The sequence below is a fragment of the Bombina bombina genome, chromosome 3 (assembly GCF_027579735.1).
Source record: "Bombina bombina isolate aBomBom1 chromosome 3, aBomBom1.pri, whole genome shotgun sequence".
Taxonomy (NCBI): domain Eukaryota; kingdom Metazoa; phylum Chordata; class Amphibia; order Anura; family Bombinatoridae; genus Bombina; species Bombina bombina.
The window spans coordinates 505,332,174-505,356,274 of record NC_069501.1 but is presented as its reverse complement, the minus strand read 5'-3'; the positions used below and the strand labels follow the sequence as shown (position 1 = coordinate 505,356,274).

Genomic DNA, 24,101 nt, shown 5'->3' with positions numbered 1-24,101 from the left:
AGCAGAAGAGATGGCAAAAAGGAACAGCATTTTCCAAGAAAGTAGTTTAATGTCCAAATAATGCATAGGCTCAAAAGGAGGAGCCTGTAAAGCCTTCAAAACCAAATTAAGACTCCAAGGAGGAGAGATTGATTTAAAGTGGATGCAAAGTCAATGCTATTGCACAATCTCATCTTGTTTAGCAATCAAAATTAAGTTAACTTTAATTCATCGTTTTTTTCAAATGTACAATTTTATCAATATATATACTTATTTATTGTGAATCGTCTTGCTCGCTTCCTCCGCCCGCCATTTTGGACCGCATTTCTAACGTTGATTGACACTGTATTCGACTAATAATCTTTCATACCCCGTGGCGTCCAGCCCCTTTTCGGAGACGTCACAATTTCTTTACGCGCATGCGTTCACCAACTGCTGATTGATTTAGAAGCTTTTACAAAATACGCAGTCAGTACGCATGCGCATTTAAAATTGCAGTTACGATAGCGATTGCCTAATAATTTACTAACGCATGCGCATATTAGGCACTGAATGTTTTAAACGCATGCGCAAAAAAATCAAAACATTGTGAACAAGCTTTTCAAATACGTAATAGAGCGGTTGGGACCACTCTATACGTAATGCGGCAGAAATACAGGAAGAAATGGATGGGAGGAGTTATAAACGAAAAAGGAGATACATTTAAAATGTGATATTTTGAGAATTTCGTTTAAAAAAAAAAAAAGGCGTTTTAACTAATACACTGATTATGAATTAATATTGATTACTAAAAAAGGGAAAATTTACATTCACTTTAATGACAGGCTTGATACGGACCAAAGCCTGTACAAAACAGTGAATATCAGGAAGCTTAGCAATCTTTCTGTGAAATAAAACAGAAAGAGCAGAGAATTGTCCCTTCAAAGAACTTGCAGACAAACCTTTATCCAAACCATCCTGAAGAAACTGTAAAATTCAAGCAATTATAAAAGAATGCCAGGGGAATTTATAAGAAGAACACCATGAAATGTAAGTCTTCCAAACTCGATAATAAATCTTCCTAGAAACAGATTTACGAGCCTGTAACATAGTATTAATCACTGAGTCAGAGAAACCTCTATGACTAAGCACTAGGCGTTCAATTTCCATACCTTCAAATGTAATGATTTGAGATCCTGATGGAAAAACAGACCTTGAGACAGAAGGTCTGGTCTTAAAGGAAGTGGCCAAGGTTGGCAACTGGACATCCGGACAAGATCCGCATACAAAAACCTGTGAGGCCATGCTGGAGCAACCAAAAACACAAACGATTGTTCCATTATGATCTTGGAAATCACTCTTGGAAGAAGAACAAGAGGCGGGAATATATAAGCAGGTTGGTAACACCAAAGAAATGCTAACGCATCCACTGCCTCCGCCTGAGGATCCCTGGACCTGGACAGGTACCTTGGAAGTTTCTTGTTTAGATGGGAAGCCATCAGATCTATTTCTGGAAAACCCCACATCTGAACAATCTGAGAAAATATCTAGATGGAGCGACCACTCCCCCGGATGTAAAGTCTGACAGGCGGGAAGATAATCCGCTTCCCAATTGTCTACACCTGGGATATGTACCGCAGAAATTATACCGGAACTGTATTCCGCCCAAGAAAGTATCCGAGATACTTCTTTCATAGCTAGGGGACTGTGAGTCCCACCCTGATGATTGACATATGCCACAGTTGTGATATTGTCTGTCTGAAAACAAATGAATGGTTCTCTCTTCAACAGAGGCCAAAAACCTGAAGATCCCTGAAAATAGCACAGAGTTCTAAAATGTTGATTGGTAATCTCACCTCTTGAGATTTCCAAACCCCTTGTGCTGTCAGAGATCCCCAGACAGCTCCCCAACCTGAATGACTTGCATCTGTTGTTATCACAGTCCAGGTTGGACGAACAAAAGAAGCCCCTTGAACTATACAATGGTGATCTAACCACCAAGGCAGAGAAAGTCGAACATTGGGATTTAAGGCTATTAATTGTTATATCTTTGTATAATCCCTGCACCATTGATTCAGCATACAAAGCTGGAGAGGTCTCGTATGAAAAACGAGCAAAGGGGATCGCGTCCGATGCTGCAGTCATGAGACCTAAAACTTCCATGCACATAGCTACTGAAGGGAATGACAGAGACTGAAGGTTCCGACAAGCTGAAACCAATTTTAATTGTCTCTTGTCTGTTAGTCATGGACACTGAATCTATCTGGAAACCTAAAAAGGTGACCCTTGTCTGAGGAATCAAGGAACCTTTTGGCAAATTGATCCTCTAACCATGTCTTTGAAGAAACAACACTAGTTGATTCGTGTGAGATTCTGCAGAATATAAAGACTTAGCTAGTACCAAGATATCGTCCAAATAAGGAAACACCGCAATACCCTGTTCTCTGTTTACAGAGAGTAGGGCACCGAGAACCTTTGAAAAGATTCTTGGAGCTGTCGCTAGGCCAAATGGAAGAGCAACAAATTGGTAATGCTTGTCTAGAAAAGAGAATCTCAGAAACTGATAGTGGTCTGGATGAATCGGAATATGAAGATATGCATCCTGTAAGTCTATCGTGGACATATAATGCCCTTGCTGAACAAAAGGAAGAATAGTCCTTATAGTCACCATTTTGAAAGTTGGCACTCTTACAAAACGATTCAAAATTTTCAGATCCAGAACTGGCCTGAATGAAATTTCTTTCTTTTGACAATGAATAGATTTGAATAAAACCCCAGACCCTGTTCCTGAAACTGAACTGGTATGATTACCCCTGAAAGCTCCAGGTCTGAAACACACTTCAGAAAAGCCTGAGCCTTTATTGGATTTACTGGGATGCAGAGAAAAAGTCTTCTCACAGGAGGTCTTACTCTGAATCCTATTCGGTACCCTTGAGAGACAATACTTTGAATCCATTGATTTTGGACAGAATCTGCCCAAATGCTTTGTAAGAATCTTAATCTGCCCCCTACCAGCTGAGCTGGAATGAGGGCCGCACCTTCATGCATACTTGGGGGCTGGCTTTGGTTTCTTAAGCGGCTTGGATTTACTCGAAGAAGGTTTCCAATTGGAACCAGATTCTTTGGGGGGAAAATTGGGTTTCTGTTCCTTATTTTGTCGAAAGGAAGAAAACGGTTAGAAGCTTTAGATTTACCCTTAGGTCTTTTATCCAGAGGCAAAAAAACTCCCTTCCCCCCAGTGACAGTTGAAATAATCGAATCCAAATGAGAACCAAATTAATTATTACCTTGGAAAGAAAGAGATATTAATCTAGACTTAAATACAATGTCAGCATTCCAATATTTGAGCCACAAAGCTCTTCTAGCTAAAATAGCTAAAGACATACGCCTAGATTTGGAGTTTTGTCGGTAAAGACCTGCGGTGCTAACAAGCCTTTTTTTCCCAGCGCACCCTTAAGACAACGCTGGTATTACGAGTTGTCTGAATGGCTGCGTTAGCCTCAGAAAAGTGAGCGTTGAACCAAATTTAGCTTCACTTCAACCCTCAATACCAGCGTTGCTTACGGTAGCGGTAAGCTGGAAAAACGTGCTCGTGCACAATTTCCCCATAGGAAACAATGGGGCTGAGCTGGCTGAAAAAAAAAAACCTAACACCTGCAAAAAAGCAGCGTTCAGCTCCTAACGCAGCCCCATTGTTTCCTATGGGGAAACACTTTCTAAGTCTACACCTAACACCCTAACATAAACCCCGAGTCTAAACCCCCCTAACCTTACACTTATTAACCACTAATCTGCCGCCCCTGCTATCGCTGACACCTACATTATATTATTAACCCCTAATCTGCCGCTCCGGACACCGCCGCAACCTACATTATAGCTATGAACCCCTAATCTGCTGTCCCTAACATCGCAGACACCTATATTATATTTATTAACCCCTAATCTGTCCCCCCCCAATTCGCCGCCACCTACCTACACTTATTATCCCCTAATCTGCTGACAGGACATCGCCGCCACTATAATAAAATGTATTAACCCCTAAACCGCCGCACTCCCGCCTTGCAAACAATATAATAAATTGTATTAACCCCTCCTAATCTGCCCTCCCTAACATCGCCGCCACCTACCTACAATTATTAACCCCTAATCTCCCGACCCCAATGTCGCCGCTATTATAATAAAGTTATTAACCCCTAAACCTAAGTCTAACCCTAACACCCCCCTAAGTTAAATATAATTTAAATAAAACGAACTAAAATTACTATCGTTAAAGGGACACTGAACCCAAATTTGTTCATTTGTAATTCTGAAAGAGCATGCAATTTTAATCAACTTTCTAATTTACTCCTATTATCATTTTTTCTTCGTTCTCTTGCTATCATTTTTTTAAAAAGAAGGCATCTAAGATTTGTTTTTGTTTCAGTACTCAGGACAGCACTTTTTTATCGGTGGATGAATTTATTCCACCAATCAGCAAGGACAATCCAGGTTGTTCAACAAAAATGGGCCGGCATCTAAACTTACATTCTCGCATTTCAAATAAAGATACCAAGAGAATGAAGATAATTTGATAATAGGAGTAATTTCGAAATTTGATTGAAATTTCATGCTCAATCTGAATCACGAAATTTCATTTTTGGGTACAGTGTCCCTTTAAATAAATTAATCCTAAATACTTACCTATAAAATAAACCCTAATATAGCTACAATATAACTATTAGTTACATTGTAGCTATTTTAGGATTAATATTTATTTTACAGGCAACTTTGTATTTATTTAACTAGGTACAATAGCTATTAAATACTTAACTATTTAATAGCTACCTAGTTAAAATAATTACAAAATTACCTGTAAAATAATTCCTAACCTAAGTTACAAAAACACCTAACACTACACTATCAATAAATTAATTAAATAAATTACCTACAATTATCTAAACTAAAATACAATTTAATAAACTAAACTATAATACAAAAAAAAAAAAAACCACTAAATTACAAAAAATAAAAAAATATTACAAGATTTTTAATCTAATTACACCTAATCTAAGCCCCCCTAATAAAATAAAAAAGCCCCCCAAAATAATGAAATTCCCTACCCTAAACTAAATTACAAGTAATCAGCTCTTTTACCAGCCCTTAAAAGGGCTTTTTGCGGGGCATTGCCCCAAAGTAAACAGCTCTTTTACCTGTAAAAAAAAATACAACCCCCCCCCCAACATTACAACCCCCCACCCACACACCTGAAGATCACCCTACCTTGAGCCTCTTCAGCCAGCAGTCCACCGATGGGCCAGAAGTGGACATCCGGAGCGGCAGAAGAGGTCCTCCAAGCAGCAGATGTCTTCATTCAAGCAGCATCTTCTATCTTCAATCAATCGGAGCGGAGCCATCTTGAATCCAGCCGACGCGGATCCATCCTCTTCTTCCGATGTCCTAAGTCCGAATGAAGGTTCCTTTAAATGACGTCATCCAAGATGGCGTCCCTCGAATTCCGATTGGCTGATAGGATTCTATCAGCCAATCGGAATTAAGGTAGTAAAAATCCGATTGGTTGATTTAATCAGCCAATCGGATTGAAGTTCAATCCGATTGGCTGATTGGATGAGCCAATAGAATGCGAGGTCAATTCTATTGGCTGATCCAATCAGCCAATCGGATTGAACTTCAATCCGATTGGCTGATAGCATCAACCAATTGGATTTTTCCTACCTTAATTCCGATTGGCTGATAGAATCCTATCAGCCAATCGGAATTCAAGGGACGCCATCTTGGATGACGTCATTTAAAGGAACCTTCATTCGGACTTAGGACATCGGAAGAAGAGGATGGCTCCGCTCCGCTTGACTGAAGATAGAAGATGCCGCTTGGATGAAGGCATCTGCCGCTTTGAGGACCTCTTCTGCCCCGATCAGATGAAGACTTCTGCCGCTCCGGATGTCCACTTCTGGCCCATCGGTGGCCGGCTGGCTGAAGACGGCTCAAGGTAGGGTGATCTTCAGGGGGGTAGTGTTAGGTTTTTTTTAAGGGGGGATCGGGTGGGTTTAGAGTAGGGGTGTGTGGGTGGCGGGTTGTAATGTTGGGGGGGGGGAATTGTATTTTTTTTTTTACAGGTAAAAGAGCTGTTTACTTTGGGGCAATACCCAGCAAAAAGCCCTTTTAAGGGCTGGTAAAAGAGCTGATTACTTGTAATTTAGTTTAGGGTAGGGAATTTCATTATTTTGGGGGGCTTTTTTATTTTATTAGGGGGGTTTAGATTAGGTGTAATTAGATTAAAATTCTTGTAATATTTTTTTATTTTTTGTAATTTCGTGTTCGTTTTTTTTTGTTTTATAGTTTAGTTTATTGAAATGTATTTTAGTTTAGATAATTGTAGGTAATTTATTTAATTAATTTATTGATAGTGTAGTGTTAGGTGTATTTGTAACTTAGGTTAGGATTTATTTTACAGGTAATTTTGTAATTATTATAACTAAGTAGCTATTAAATAGTTATTAGCTATTTAATAGCTATTGTACCTAGTTAAAATAAATACAAAGTTGCCTGTAAAATAAATATAAATCCTAAAATAGCTACAATGTTACTATTAGTTATATTGTAGCTATATTAGGGTTTATTTTATAGGTAAGTATTTAGTTTTAAATAGGATTAATTTATTTAATGATAGTAATTTTAGTTTGTTTTATTTAAATTATATTTAAGTTAGGGGGGGTGTTAGGGTTAGGCTTCGGTTTAGGGGTTAATAACTTTATTATAGTAACAGCGACATTGGGCGGCAGATTAGGGGTTAATAATTGTAGGTAGGTGGCGGCGATGTTAGGGAGGGCAGATTAGGGGTTAATAAAATTTATTATAGTGTTTGCGAGGCGGGAGTGCGGCGGTTTAGGGGTTAATACATTTATTATAGTGGTGACGATGTCCGGTCGACAGATTAGGGGTTAATAAGTGTAGGTAGGTGGCGGCGACGTTGGGGGGGGCAGATTAGAGGTTAATAAATATAATGTAGGTGTCGGCGATGTTAGGGACAGCAGATTAGGGGTTCATAGCTATAATGTAGGTGGCGGCGATGTCCAGTCGGCAGATTAGGGGTTAAATAATTTTTAATATACTATTTGCGATGTGGGGGGGCCTCGGTTTAGGGGTTCATAGGTAGTTTATGGGTGTTAGTGTACTTTATTGCACTGTAGTTAAGAGCTTTATGTTCCGGTGTTAGCCCATAAAACTCTTAACTCCTGACTTTTTTTTGCGGTTGGAGTCTTAGCGGTAGAGGCTCTACCGCTCACTTCTTCCAATACTCGTAATACCGGCGTTGGGCAAATCCCATAGAAAAGATAGGATACACAATTGACGTAAGGGATTTGCGGTATCCTCGAGTCGCGGAAATAAGTGAGCAGTAGACCCTTTCCTGCCTGACTCGTAATACCAGCGGGCGTTAAAAAACATAATTTATGCTTACCTGATAAATTCCTTTCTCCTGTAGTGTGATCAGTCCACGGGTCATCATTACTTCTGGGATATTAACTCCTCCCCAACAGGAAGTGCAAGAGGATCACCCAGCAGAGCTGCTATATAGCTCCTCCCCTCTACGTCACACCCAGTCATTCGACCAAGAACCAACGAGAAAGGAGAAGCTAAAGGGTGCAGTGGTGACTGGAGTATAATTTCAAAATTTAGACCTGCCATAAAAAACAGGGCGGGCCGTGGACTGATCACACTACAGGAGAAAGGAATTTATCAGGTAAGCATAAATTATGTTTTCTCCTGTTAAGTGTGATCAGTCCACGGGTCATCATTACTTCTGGGATACCAATACCAAAGCAAAAGTACACGGATGACGGGAGGGACAGGCAGGATCTTTATACAGAAGGAACCACTGCCTGAAGAACCTTTCTCCCAAAAATAGCCTCCGAAGAAGCAAAAGTGTCAAATTTGTAAAATTTGGAAAAAGTATGAAGCGAAGACCAAGTTGCAGCCTTGCAAATCTGTTCAACAGAGGCCTCGTTCTTAAAGGCCCAAGTGGAAGCCACAGCTCTAGTGGAATGAGCTGTAATTCTTTCAGGAGGCTGCTGTCCAGCAGTCTCATAGGCTAAACGTATTATGCTACGAAGCCAAAAGGAGAGAGAGGTAGCAGAAGCTTTTTGACCTCTCCTCTGACCAGGATAAACGACAAACAGGGAAGACGTTTGTCGAAAGTCTTTAGTTGCCTGTAAATAGAATTTTAGGGCACGAACTACATCCAGATTGTGCAGAAGACGTTCCTTCTTTGAAGAAGGATTTGGACACAAGGATGGAACAACAATCTCTTGATTGATATTCCTGTTAGTGACTACCTTAGGTAAGAACCCAGGTTTAGTACGCAGAACTACCTTATCCGAGTGAAAAATCAGATAAGGAGAATCACAATGTAAGGCTGATAACTCAGAGACTCTACGAGCCGGGGAAATAGCCATTAAGAACAGAACTTTCCAAGATAACAATTTTATATCAATGGAATGAAGGGGTTCAAACGGAACACCCTGTAAAACATTAAGAACTAGGTTTAAACTCCATGGCGAAGCAACAGTTTTAAACACAGGCTTAATCCTGGCCAAAGCCTGACAAAAAGCCTGAACGTCTGGAACCTCTGACAGACGTTTGTGTAACAGAATGGACAGAGCTGAGATCTGTCCCTTTAAGGAACTAGCGGATAAACCCTTTTCTAAGCCTTCTTGTAGAAAAGACAATATCCTAGGAATCCTAACCTTACTCCAAGAGTAACCTTTGGATTCGCACCAATATAGGTATTTACGCCATATTTTATGGTAAATCTTTCTGGTAACAGGCTTCCTAGCCTGTATTAAGGTATCAATTACTGACTCAGAAAATCCACGTTTTGATAAAATCAAGCGTTAAATTTCCAGGCAGTCAGCTTCAGAGAAATTAGATTTTGATGTTTGAAGGGACCCTGAACCAGAAGGTCCTGTCTCAGAGGCAGAGACCAAGGTGGACAGGAGGACATGTCCACTAGATCTGCATACCAGGTCCTGCGTGGCCACGCAGGCGCTATTAGAATTACAGATGCTTTCTCCTGTTTGATCCTGGCAATCAATCGAGGAAGCATCGGGAAGGGTGGGAAAGGTTGGAACACATAAGCCTTCCCGAAGGTCCAAGGTGCCGTTAAAGCATCCACCAGGGCCGCTCCCGGATCCCTGGATCTGGACCCGTAACAAGGAAGCTTGGCGTTCTGTCGAGACGCCATGAGATCTATTTCTGGTTTGCCCCAACGTCGAAGTATTTGGGCAAATACTTCCGGATGAAGTTCCCACTCCCCCGGATGAAAAGTCTGGCGACTTAGGAAATCCGCCTCCCAGTTCTCCACTCCCGGAATGTGGATTGCTGATAGGTGGCAAGAGTGAGACTCTGCCCAGCGAATTATCTTTGATACTTCCATCATCGCTAGGGAGCTTCTTGTCCCTCCTTGATGGTTTATGTAAGCTACAGTCGTGATGTTGTCCGACTGAAACCTGATGAACCCCCGAGTTTTTAACTGGGGCCAAGCCAGAAGGGCATTGAGAACTGCTCTCAATTCCAGAATGTTTATTGGCAGGAGACTCTCCTCCTGAGACCATGATCCCTGAGCCTTCAGAGAATTCCAGACAGCGCCCCAACCTAGTAGGCTGGCGTCTGTTGTTACAATTGTCCCATCTGGTCTGCTGAATGGCATCCCCTTGGACAGATGCGGCCGAGAAAGCCACCATAGAAGAGAATTTCTGGTCTCTTGATCCAGATTCAGAGTAGGGGACAAATCTGAGTAATCCCCATTCCACTGACTTAGCATGCACAATTGCAGCGGTCTGAGATGTAGGCGTGCAAAGGGTACTATGTCCATTGCCGCTACCATTAAGCCGATCACCTCCATGCATTGATCCACTGACGGGTGTTGAATGGAATGAAGGACACGGCAAGCATTTTGAAGCTTTGTTAACCTGTCTTCTGTCAGGTAGATCTTAATTTCTACAGAATCTATAAGAGTCCCCAAGAAAGGAACTCTTGTGAGTGGAAAGAGAGAACTCTTCTTTTCGTTCACCTTCCAACCATGCGACCTTAGAAATGCCAGTACTAACTCTGTATGAGACTTGGCAGTTTGAAAGCTTGAAGCTTGTATCAGAATGTCGTCTAGGTACGGAGCTACCGAAATTCCTCGCGGTCTTAGTACCGCCAGAAGAGTACCCAGAACCTTTGTGAAGATTCTTGGAGCCGTAGCCAATCCGAATGGAAGAGCTACAAACTGGTAATGCCTGTCTAGGAAGGCAAACCTTAGATACCGGTAATGATCCTTGTGAATCGGTATGTGAAGGTAAGCATCCTTTAAATCCACTGTGGTCATGTACTGACCCTTTTGGATCATGGGTAGGATTGTCCGAATAGTTTCCATTTTGAACGATGGAACTCTTAGGAATTTGTTTAGGATCTTTAAATCCAAGATTGGTCTGAAGGTTCCCTCTTTCTTGGGAACCACAAACAGATTTGAGTAAAACCCCTGTCCGTGTTCCGACCGCGGAACCGGATGGATCACTCCCAATAGCAAAAGATCTTGTACACAGCATAGAAACGCTTCTTTCTTTATTTGGTTTGTTGACAACCTTGACAGATGAAATCTCCCTTTTGGGGGAGAGGATTTGAAGTCCAGAAGATATCCCTGAGATATGATCTCTAACGCCCAGGGATCCTGGATATCTCTTGCCCAAGCCTGGGCGAAGAGAGAAAGTCTGCCCCCCACTAGATCCGTTCCCGGATCGGGGGCCCTCAATTCATGCTGTCTTAGGGGCAGCAGCAGGTTTTCTGGCCTGCTTGCCCTTGTTCCAGGACTGGTTAGGTCTCCAGCCTTGTCTGTAGCGAGCAACAGCTCCTTCCTGTTTTGGTGCAGAGGAAGTTGATGCTGCTCCTGCCTTGAAATTACGAAAGGAACGAAAATTAGACTGTCTAGCCCTAGGTTTGGCTCTGTCTTGAGGCAGGGCATGGCCTTTACCTCCTGTAATGTCAGCGATAATTTCTTTCAAACCGGGCCCGAATAAGGTCTGCCCTTTGAAAGGTATGTTAAGTAATTTAGATTTAGAAGTAACGTCAGCTGACCAGGATTTTAGCCACAGTGCTCTGCGTGCCTGAATGGCGAATCCGGAATTCTTAGCCGTAAGTTTAGTTAAATGTACTACGGCATCTGAAACAAATGAATTAGCTAGCTTAAGTGTTTTAAGCTTGTTTGAAATCTCATCTATAGTTATTGAGTCAAGAGTCTCTTCCAGGGACTCGGACCAAAAAGCGGCCGCGGCCGTGACAGACGCAATACATGCAAGGGGTTGCAATATAAAACCTTGTTGAACAAACATTTTCTTAAGGTAACCCTCTAATTTTTTATCCACTGGATCTGAAAAGGCACAGCTATCCTCCACCGGGATAGTGGTACGCTTAGCCAGAGTAGAAACCGCTCCCTCCACCTTAGGGATCGTCTGCCATAAGTCCCGTGTGATGGCGTCTATTGGGAACATTTTTCTAAATACAGGAGGGGGGGAAAAGGGTACACCGGGCCTATCCCACTCCTTAGTAATTATCTCTGTAAGCCTCTTAGGTATAGGAAATACGTCAGTACTCGCCGGTACAGCATAGTATCTATCCAGCCTACATAACTTCTCTGGAATTGCAACGGTGTTACAATCATTCAGAGCCGCTAATACCTCCCCTAGTAGAACGCGGAGGTTCTCAAGCTTAAACTTAAAATTAGAAATGTCTGAATCCACTCTATTGGGATCAGAACCGTCACCAGCAGATTGAAGCTCTCCGTCCTCATGTTCCGCATACTGTGACCCAGTATCTGACATGGCCCTAGCATTATCAGCGCACTCTGTTCTCACCCCAGAGTGGTCACGCTTCCCTCTAAGTTCGGGTAATTTAGACAAAACTTCAGTCATAACATTAGCCATGTCCTGCAATGTGATTTGTAATGGCCGCCCTGAAGTATTCGTCGTTACCATATCACGCACCTCCCGAGCGGGAGATTCAGGTACTGACACGTGAGGCAAGTTAGTCGGCATAACTTTCCCCTCGTTGTATGGTGTATGATGTTCAATTTGTACAGATTGACTTTTATTTAAAGTAGCATCAATGCAATTAGTACATAAATTTCTATTGGGCTCCACTTTGGCTTTAGCACATATAGCACAGAGATATTCCTCTGAGTCAGACATGTTAAACACACTAGCAATTAAACCAGCAGCTTGGAAATACTTTTCAATTTCATTTTCAATAGTATGAAAAAAACGTACTGTGCCTTTAAGAAGCACAGAAGTTATGACAGTTGAGAAACAATAAAACGGATAAACTATAAAATCAAATTCTTTCCGGTAAAAATATAATTTTAGCAAAGGATTGCCCCCATTAGCAATGGATAACTAACCCTTAAATGGCAGAAAAAAAGTACAGAATAGAACGTTCTTTATCACAGTCAAGCACTATCTCACAGGTCTGCTGTGAGTGATTACCTCCCTCAAAATAAGTTTTGAAGACCCTTGAGCTCTGTAGAGACGAACCGGATCATGCAGGGAAGAAAAAACAGACTTGTGACTGAATTCCTGATGCGTAGTAAAAGCGCCAAATTAAGCCCCTCCCCCTCACACACAACAGTGAGGGAGATCAGTAAACTGTCAAAAATTAAATAAAATGCCCGCCAAGTGGATAATTAGTGCCCAACACAATTTTTCACCCAGTACCTCAGAAAATTAAACGATTTAACATGCCAGCAAAACGTTTAACCTCAATAAATAAATTGTCACAGAAACCTACTGCTAGCCGTTCTCACTGCAATATAGGCTAAGGTTATATTCATACAGTATCATTCCAGTGAAGTGCCATTCCCCAGAATACTGAAGTGAAAATATACATACATGACAGCCTGATACCAGTTGCTACTACTGCATTTAAGGCTGAACTTACTTTATATAGGTATTTGCAGTATTTTCTAGTCAATTCCATTCTCAGAAAATAATAAGCTGCCACATACCTCTTTGCAGGTGAACCTGCCCGCTGTCCCCTGATCTGAAGTATACCTCACCCCTCAGATGGCCGAGAACAGCAACATGATCTTAACTACTCCGGTTAAAATCATACAGAAACTCAGGTAGATTCTTCTTCAAATTCTCCCTGAGAAGGAACAACACACTCCGGTGCTGTTTTAAAATAACAAACTTTTGATTGAAGTTATAAAAACTAAGTAAAATCACCACAGTCCTCTCACACATCCTATCTATTAGTTGGGTGCAAGAGAATGACTGGGTGTGACGTAGAGGGGAGGAGCTATATAGCAGCTCTGCTGGGTGATCCTCTTGCACTTCCTGTTGGGGAGGAGTTAATATCCCAGAAGTAATGATGACCCGTGGACTGATCACACTTAACAGGAGAAAGCAGCGTTAGGACCCCTTAACGCTGCTTTTTAAGGCTAACGTAGAACTCCAAATCTAGGCGATAGATTTTAAATCAATTTTGATATCAAAAATGGCATAACAGATAAAATTATTAGCATGCTGAAGCAAGCGAACAATGCTAGACAAATCAGGATCCATTTCCTGTTGCGCTAAACCTTCCAACCAAAAAAGTTCATGCAGAAGCAACATCAGCCATACAAATGGCAGGCCTGAGAAGATAGCCAGAATATAAATAAGTTTTCCTTAGATAAGATTCAAGTTTCCTATCTAAAGGGTCTTTAAAGGAAGTACTATCTTCCATAGGAATAGTAATATGTTTGGCAAGAGTAGAAATAGCCCCATCAACTTTGGGGATCTTTTCCCAAAACTCCAATCTAACTGCTGGCAAAGGATACATTTTTTTTAAACCTTGAAGAAGGGATAAAAGAAGTACCAGGCCTATTCCATTCCTTAGAAATCAAATCAGAAATAGCACCAGGAACGGAAAAAACCTCTGGAGTAACCACAGGAGGTTTATAAACAGAATTTAAATGTTTACTCGTTTTAGTATCAAGAGGACTAGTTTCCTCAATATCCAACGTAATCAACACTTCTTAACAAGGAAGGAATATACTCCATTTTAAATAAATAAGTAGATTTGTCAGTGTCAATATCTGAGTTAGAATCTTCTGAATCAGATAGATCCTCATCAGAGGAGGATAATTCAGTATGTTGTCGGTCATTTGAAATTTCAACTTTATGAGAAGTTTTAAAAAAGACCTTTTACGTTTATTAGAAGGCGGGATAGCAGACAAAGCCTTCTGAATCGCATCAGCAATAAAATCTTTTATATTCACAGGGATATCATGTACATTAGATGTTGAAGGAACAACAGGCATTGTACTATTATTGATGGATACATTCTCTGCATGTAAAAGTTTATCATGACAACTATTACATACCACAGCTGGAGATATAATTTCCACAAATTTACAACAGATACACTTAGCTTTGGTAGAAGTATTATCAGGCAGCAGCTGGGTTCCAACAGTGGTTTCTGAGACAGGATCAAATTGAGACATCTTGCAAATGTAAGAGAAAAAACAACATATAAAGCAAAATTATCAATTTCCTTATATGGCAGTTTCAGGAATGAGAAAAAAAAAATGCAAACAGCATAGCCCTCTGAAAGGCAAGAGGCATATAGGAATGGGGTTTTAAATAATGAAATAATTTGGTGCCAAGTGTGACGCGCAACGCAAAATGAAATTTTTTGGCGCTGACAACATCCGGAAATGACACACTCGCGTCATTGCAGACGCAACCTTGTGCAACGAAACTCGCCGTCAACTAAGACGCCGGAAATGACAAATTTGCGTCACCTTTGCGCCAAAAATGACGCAATAAACATCAGCATTTGCGACCTCGCAAGCCTAATTTGGTCTGCGAAAATTTAATGAAAAAGCAGTCAATTTGAAAAAGAGACTATACCCCCGGTAAGAAAAATATTTTCCTAATATGAAACTAATAGTCTGCAAAAGGAAATATACATAAAACCCGACTCATGGCAAATATAAGTACAATACATATATTTAGAACTTAATATTAATACATTAAGTGCCAAACCATAGCTGAGAGTGTCTTAAGTAATGAAAACATAATTACCGAAAAACACCCATCCACATATAGCAGATAGCCAAACCAATACTGAAACAGTTATCAGTAGAGGTAATGGAATATGAGAGCATATCGTCGATCTGAAAAAAGGAGGTAGGAGATGAATCTCTACGACCGATAACAGAGAACCTATGAAAAAGATTTCCCACAAGGAAAACCATAGAATTCAATAGGTGATACTTCCTTCACATCCCTCTGACATTCACTGTACTCAGAGGAATCGGGCTTCAAAATGCTGAGAAGTGCATATCAACGTAGAAAATCTAGCACAAACTTACTTCACCACCTTTGTAGGAGGCAAAGTTTGTAAAACTGAATTGTGGGTGTGGTGGGAGGTGTATTTATAGGCATTTTGAGGTTTGGGAAACTTTGCCCCTCCTGGTAGGATTGTATATCCCATACGTCACTTGCTCATGGACTCTTGCCAATTACATGAAAGAAATAAAACTTACATAAATGCATAGTGTTTTAATAATATGCATTATTTTCAGGACAAAAATAGATTGATATATACATATTTTCATACTATACTTACAAACTACATTTGGGTCACGCACACACCATATGAGACAATCGCTCAGTAGTAGGGGCTGGGTGCCGAGAAAATAAGAAGATCACAGTATTTTGAAAGTGATATAAAACCCAATTTTTTGTTCCATGTTTTAGATAAAGCATGCAATTTTAAGTAACTTTCTAATTTACTCCTATTATCTAATTTGTCTTCGTTCTCTTGGTATCTTTATTTTAAAAAGCAGGAATGTAGGCGTGGGAGCCAGCTAATTTTTTATTCAGCACCTGGGTAGCGCTTGCTGATTGGTGTCTAAAATGTAACAAGCGCTACCCAGGTTTCTGAACCAAAAATGGGCTGGCTCCTAAGCTTACATTCCTGCTTTTAAAAATAAAGACACCAAGAGAATAAGGAAAAAATGTTAATAGGAGTAAATTAGAAAGTTACATGAGCTATCTGAATCATAAATAAAAAAATGTGGTTTCATATACCTTTGAGCAGTTCTTGGTAAGGAAATGCAGACGTTTTTCAGAAGTGCTTGCATGTAGCATGTCAGGAACTCAGAGTTTAAAAGCAGGGATGGGGAACCCTGTCCCTCTGGATGTTTCAGAACTACATTACCCATGATGCTCATGGGAAATTTAGTTCTGAAACATCTGGAGGGCCAAGGTTTCCCATTCCTGATAAAGGAACAGAATGATTTCTAATCATTATGCTATGACTTTTCCTCCTGCTGCCAATTTTGAGTTATTGTTTTATTGTAACCCTTGGTATTCTTGCACGGTTTGACAGATGTGGCAAATATTCACAGATGTTCCTGACTTTTTCACACCTGTATCATGTATATCAGGTTAACATACAAAATAAAGAGAGTGGGAGGTGTGCATTTCCGTAGCTTTTGTACACACTTTTAAAAAGTTAAACAATAAATAAAAAATGCCACTGCAGAAATGTAGCGCTCCCACTCAGTATCATGCATTCTGGCCTGCAGTGCACTATACAGCTGTCAAAAAGCCAGCAAGCTCACGATCTGTGAATGCACAATGTGTAACACAGAGCGCAAGAAAACAAGATGTGGAGCTTGACCAACTGATACTAGTAAGGGGGTTAAAGGACCACTCAATGCAGTAAAATTGCATAATTAACAAGTGCATAATAAAAAGATTTTTTTTCCTGACAAATTATTTTTTTCTCCAATTTTCCGGCCCCCTGTATTATGTGACAGACATCAACCAATCACAGACTAGTATACGTATACTCTGTGAGCTTGTGCACATGCTCAGTAGGATCTTGTTCCCCAGAAAATGAGAATATAAAAAGACTGCAAAATTTGATAATGGAAGTAAATTAGAAAGTGTCTTAAGAGAACAGTCTAGTCAAAATTAAACTTTCATGATTCAGATAGAGCAATCCGTTTTAAGCAACTTTCTAATTTACTCCTATTATCATTTTTTCTTTGTTCTCTTGCTATCTTTATATAAAAAAACTGGAATGTCAAGCTTAGGAGCCGTCCCATTTTAGGTTCAGCACCCTGGATAGCTCTTGCTTATTGGTGATTACATTTAGCCAACTAATAAGCAAGCGTAACCCAGGTTCTGAACCAAAAATAGGGCGGGCTCCTAAGCTTTACATTCCTGCTATTTAAATAAAGATAGCAAGAGAACAAAGAAAAATTGATAATAGGAGTAAATTAGAAAGTTGCATGCACTATCTGAATCATTAAAGAAAATTTTTGGATTTAGTACCCCTTTAAGTCAAGACTACATTTTCAGAGTCAGAGCATGCAGTTAAGAAACTTTCCAATTTAATGCAATTATAAAATTGTGCAGTCTTTTTATACGCACACTTTCTGAGGCACCAGCTCCTGCTGAAAACGTGCAAGAGTTCAGTGTATACATATAAGTCTGTGATTGGCTGATGGCGGTCACATGGGAAAGGGGCCAACAAATTAAAGGAAGTTAGTAAATTTGTTAGAAGAAAAAAAAATCGTTTCAGAGCAAATGCTATTGCATTGACTTCATTTGTTGATTATGCAAATCTACAGTATTTAAAGGTCCTTTAACTTTCTAATATTTGTTAAACATGTAATGAAAGTCAGAACTTTACTGCTTTGTAATATTTCACTATTTAAATGTTAAATATTAATGTAAGGTTTAATTGCATATGGATGTTCATTGATAAACATCCCTATTTCTAGAGAACTAAAGCAAAGCTGTGTTTCAATACATATATTTTACTAGTAAAAAAAACTTGATGTTATGTCCCTTTGACAATCTTATTTTTTCAAAACTTATGTTTAAATCTCAGAAATATTTCCCCCCCCTCAATAGGCGAAGAATATATATGCTCTATCCTTACTTACGTGCAACATAATTGGTATTGCTTGCATCTGGATAGGTGTAGGTGTTTGGAAGCCAGCATCTTTCACATTCTGCAGAATTCTTGGGTGTATTTTATACTCTTCATGAAGTTGTTCAAAGGTCACAATAGGTTCTGGAATATCTGTTCCTTGTACATATATTTTATGTTTGTTCCTGAAGTGGTTTATCTGAATGGTGATAAACAAAGACATTTAGCTTTTAGCAGCAATTTTGAGATTTCCTAAAAAAGTTTTTTTTACTACTGTTCCAAGATCACTTAAAGGGACACTATACCCAAACATTTTCTTTCATGATTAAGGTAGAGAATATAATTTTAAACAACATTCCAATTTACTTCTATTACCTAATTTGCTTTATTCTTTAAATATACTTTAATGAAGAAATAGCAATGCACACAGTGAACCAATCACAGGAGGTATCTATGTGCAGCTACCAATCAGCAGCTACTAAGCATATCTAGATATGCTTTTCAGCAAAGAATAGCAAGAGAATGAAGCAAAATGGAAAATAGAAGTAAATTAGAAAGTTGTTTATAATTGTATGCTCTTTCTAAACCATGAAAGAAAAAAATTGGGTTTCATGTCCCTTTAACATTAAATATAGCCACAGAAATCCTCATTCAAGGTCAACAATTTAGACATGAAAGAAAGCAGTCTAGTTTCCATTTGTACATCCCCTCTTTAAGAGATAGGAAAACCCTTACATTTTATTTCATGAGTTGGATGGAACATACAATTTTAAACAACTGTCCAATTTACTTCTATTAAACAAATTGCTTCATTCTGCTATCATTTTGCTTTAGAAATAGCATTAACCCCTTAATGACCACAGCACTTTTTAAATTTTCTGTCCGTTTGGGACCAAGGCTATTTTTACATTTTTGTGGTGTTTGTGTTTAGCTGTAATTTTCCTCTTACTCATTTACTGTACCCACACATTATATACCGTTTTTCTCGCCATTAAATGGACTTTCTAAAGATACCATTATTTTCATCATATCTTATAATTTACTATAAAAAAATTATAAAATATGAGTGGCGAGGTCCACTCAGCCTTTCATCCTTCCGAGGTTGATAAAATTAGCAGCAAGTACCCAATGCATACATGATGGTGAGAGTCCACTAGACTTCCCTTGTTTTTTTGTACAGTTGGCAGCGGTACCAGTTTGTACTTCACTTAGCCTGCTTTTTCTTTCCTTCTTTATAAAATTCTCCTTTCTTTGGTCATAAATATGAATGAAAGATCATGGGAAGGTGTAAAGGATTAAAGGGACAGTCTACACCAGAATTTTTATTGTTTTAAAAGATAGATAATCCCTTTATTAACCATTCCCCAGTTTTGCATAACACGGTTATATTAATATACTTTTAACCTCTGTGATTATCTTGTATCTAAGCCTCTGCAAACTGCCCCTTTTTTCAGTTCTTTTGACAGACTTGCAGTCTAGCCAATCAGTGCCTGCTCCCAGATAACTTCACGTGCACAAGCACAGTGTTATCTATATGAAATACGTGAACTAACACCCTCTAGTGGTGAAAAACTGTTAAAATGCATTCTGAAAAGAGGTGGCCTTCAAGGTCTAAGAAATTAGCATATCAACCTCCTAGGTTAAGCTTTCAACTAAGAATACCAAGAGAACAAAGAAAAATTGGTGATAAAAGTAAATTGGAAAATTGTTTAAAATTACATGCGCTATCTGAATCATGAAAGTTTATCTTGGGCTAGACTGTTCCTTTAAAGCTTTATTATTTTGGACGTGTTTTTTCATCCTCGTGTTTAGACGGGACTTTAATCTCATATGTGATGACTCTAAAATTAATTTCATGTAAGCATAAATTTTGTTTACAGAAATCACTGCTGATATTCATCTGCAACAAAAGTTCTAGAAAATTGCACTTTATTTACTACTTTATCTTTCCTACTTTTCCAATATGCTTCTTTATTTGGCCATATGTATGAATGAGGGATTATGGGAACGTGGGAGGGATTAAAAACTCTGTGTTATGTTGGGTGTTTTTACATCCTCCTAGTTGACTGGAGTTAAATCCCACATGTGATGGCTCATGGACTCTCACTATCATGAAATAAATTAAATTTATCAGGTAAGCATACATTTTGTTTTTCTTTGCCCATGCAAAGGAAGTATTTTATATTCATACAGCCTGAACTACTACAACACATTCAGTTTAGAATATAAGCAGTTTTGCAATTAATACATACTAGTGAAACCACTTTTAGTAAAAAAGATGTGACTTAAGTGACTGTTTTTCTGGGCATATGTATATATGCACTGTGCACATACTACATTACTGTTTATAAATACATACCCCGTTCCAGACCTTTTAGTAGGCAAAGTGTTTGAATAAAGGTGCATGAGGAATATGCTCTGTGTACAATAAAAGCTATAGCTGACCCAACTAGAATCCTTTATCTGGGCATATAAAAAGCCGAGAGTATCACGCAACACCATGTATTTGAGAAAAGTGGAGGGAGGCCTAAACGTTCCAAATTTAGTGCTATACCAGAAGGCAACACACCTGACACGTATAGTTTTATGGAATCATAACCCCCCCTCCAAAGTGTGGATCCAAATAGAAGCAGTCTTACTTAATCAAAGCGGTATGCGAGACATATGCTGGCTTCCTAAACCCTACCGACCTCCTATGATCAAAGCTAACGAATGTATTAAGGCTACATTAACTGTTTGGGACTCTCTTATCCAACACCCTAATACCCTCTCCACACCAATCTCACCAATGACCCCATTACTGAATAATACTCTTTTCTTTACCCAGCACCAGTTTAAGTATGAAGCAGAGGAAGCTCCTTATAAAAACATGCCTATATTTCTACTTATAGATTCATCTCTAATGAAAGATAGAATTGCTCTGAGGGATTCAATAGGCTCCCCCTTCCACAGCTGGTTCTCCTACTTTCAAATCCGACAAGCGATATTTACAGGCCCTCACAGAAACGACTGCATTCGCCCACTTAATCCCTTCGAAAAACTATGCCTTACAAAAGATATCCATAAGTCTCACCTCTCCATTACACATAAGTTACTAAGGGCTGCACACACAACTAGGTTACCCTCCTATACTTCTAAATGGGAAGCTGAACTTCAGGTCCAGATCCCGAATGACGCTTGGTTGCGAGGCTTTTGCATGACCCACTTATCTTCAACCTCACTCATATTGACTGAACTTAATTATAAAATCATCTCACGTTGGTACCTCACACCCCAATAATTAAATGAAATATACCCAGGAGCTAACTCTAGCTGCTGGAGGCAATGCGGGCAAACGGGCACGCTCTCTCATATATGGTGGTCCTGTAACAAACTTTCAGATTTTTGGGCTCAAATTGAGCGTTGCATAAATCTTACTTTAAGCACACAACTTTCTCTCTCAGCATCAATGATCTTACTAAACATAGTCCCTAAAATACAGTGTATTTATCGCAAAAAACTCCTACAATGGATGCTCACTTGTGCCAAACGTATTATACCTAGATTTTGGAAACAAACACCCCCCCCCCACACTTTTAACCAGTGGGAAACTTAAGTAACACATATTCTAGCCCTGGAAAAAAGACATTACGTTTTTTTAGGAAAGAAAGACTTTATACTAGATATTTTTTTGTGGGCGCAAAGACCATCCTGAACCTATAGTGGTATCCCTTCACTAACTGTATAATGTTAGATTTTATAATTATCCTGGACACATTCTGCTATCTTCAACTAAATTAAATGCAAAGAGGCTCTTCTATATACCTCGTCCTTTTTCTTCTAATGTGTCCCTCTATCCCTTGCCCCCTTGATCCTCTCTATGATTCCCTTTCCCCCTTCCTTTCCCCTTACCCCCCCCCCTTTTTTTTCTTCTATAGTTATTTTTTCTGAAACGACTAGTTAAGAAATGCAGTAAATTTATCTGTAGATGTATAATTTCTGGTCTCAGCATTTTTTTTGTTCATGTTACATGTAAAACTATCAATAAAAATCATTTAAAAGAAAAAAAAAAAAGCTATAGCTGAAACAGTGATTTTTTTTTTTTTTTACTAGGAATATTTTTGAAAATACATGTATAATGGAAACATGATTCTTTTTAAAATCCACTCATGTGCATCGTAGTTTGTTTTGTTTTATGTCCCTTTAAGAAATTGCTTTGTGTTTGGAAAGTTCAGCAAAATTGTTGCAGCAAGAGCTCTCTTACTCCATGTAGATTCATATAACTGTGCAGAAGAATGTGAAAAGCAATAAGAAAAAAATCCTGTTATAATATTAATAATTTGAACATCTATACGCACAACTATACACTTGAACTAACTTCCTTAGGTGGCTTTATTTGTAACTGCACCACAAAAAAACAAAACACGTTAAAGGGAAATTAAACACTAAAATACATTTCATGCACCGCCCTCTAATAATGAATATTGACATTTTAGAACCTAAGTTTCATTGCAGGTATCTGAAGGAAAGTCTGACTGAAATGCAGTGAAAGCCGTGCCCATAACTAGAGGGAGGCGGAGAATAAGCTTAATACTATGCTTATAAAATGTATTTAGTGCTTAAAGTGATGGTAAATCCTAGTGTTTTTAAACCGCTAGGATTTACCAGTGCTACAAATAAAGGGAACTTTCAGTCATGAAGTATAAAAAAAAAAACTTAATGCTGTAATTTACTTTATTTGCCTGCAGCTTATGCCGTGCCGAGCACCTCGGGCCTCCCATGGCAGAACGCTATTTTTTCAATGAGGTGATGTTTACAAACTCTTAGCCAATAGTCGTGTGGGCCAATCGGCATTATGCCGGATATCTAGCACACTATTGGCTAAGATCACCTCAATGATAAAATAGCGGTCTGCCGTGGGCAGCTTGAGGCGCTCAGCACGGCATAAGCTGCAGACAAAGAAACTGTCAGCATGAAGTTTTTACTACTTCATGACTGAAAGTCCTTTATTTGTAGCACTGGTAAATTCTAGAATTTCAAAATCGCTAGGATTTGCCATCACTTTGCAGTGTATACACATTTGTGAGATTTAGTATTGAGATGAAACTCTTTACATAAAAAAAGGCCCAAAAATGCAGTTCTAAGAAGAATCTCAACTATGTGACTTTATTATAACCGGCCATAGTATGTTTGTTATTATAGTACCTTTTCAATCCTTTGTTGTTCTAGCTTCTCAGAACTTAGTTTTTTGAGTTTCTTCTCCCCATTATCTTTCAGTTTAGCCTCTAATGATGACATCCAGAGAATAGAATCATTTTCTGCAATGGTATTTTCTTCATTGTCAGCCTCTGAAGAAACCAAAAATTTTAAAAAAATAAAATAAAAATAAAGTAGTGATTATCTACTAGAACACACAATAATGTTATTTATTAAAGGGACATTATACACTAGATTTTTCTTTGCATAAATGTTTTGTAGATGATCCATTTATATAGCCTATCTGGGTCTGTTTTTGCAAAAAATGTATAGTATTGCTTAATTTTAAATAGTATTGTGCTGATTTACAGACTCCTAACCAAGCCCCAAAGTTTTAGATGTATAACGATGTATACGAACTTCGAATTGTATAATGGGTCTTTTCATATGCAGATAAGGGGGAGGGTCTGCTCTCAGTCTCTTTCAGTGGGTGTTCCAGGCTTATCTCATTAACAGCGTTAAATTGGGAGCTTCTAAGTAAGTTTTTAAAAAGATTATTTGCTGGATTTTTAAATCAGTATCTGTGCATATTATTCTTTATAGTAGTGTATTACATGCCGTTAAATGAAATTGGTGTATACTGCCCCTTTAAGCTGGCTTGCTATAGTTTCAAACAATAGATTATTTTTAGAATCTTACTGAGCAGAGTCAACAGGGTCGAATTAAAGGGGCATGAAACCCAATCTTTTTTCTTTCATGAGTCAAATAAAGCATGCAATCTTAAACAGCTTTCTAATTTACTTCTATTGTAACATTTTCTTGGTATCTTTTGTCAAAAAATGCTCAGGAGCATGCATGTGTCTGGAGCACTATATGGCAGCAGTTTAACATAGAATACCATGGGAACGATGCAAATTTGATAACAAAAGTAAAATTGGAAACTTTTTTTTTTAAATTGTATGCTTTTTCTGAATCACAAAAGAAAAATTGGGGCATTATAT

General features: G+C 38.9%; 1 protein-coding gene across 2 annotated transcripts in view; it reads right to left on the bottom strand.

The window, feature by feature from the left end:
- DDX52 (DExD-box helicase 52) overlaps positions 1-24,101 on the bottom strand; it is a 192,296-nt gene that overhangs the window by 158,551 nt on the left and 9,644 nt on the right. For both annotated transcript variants that reach the window (XM_053706886.1, XM_053706888.1), the window contains exons 3-4: positions 23,110-23,252; positions 17,939-18,124 (exon numbers count right to left, since the gene is read on the bottom strand). In XM_053706886.1, coding sequence (XP_053562861.1) covers positions 17,939-18,124; positions 23,110-23,252 — 329 coding nt within the window. The remainder of the gene's footprint in view (positions 1-17,938; positions 18,125-23,109; positions 23,253-24,101) is intronic.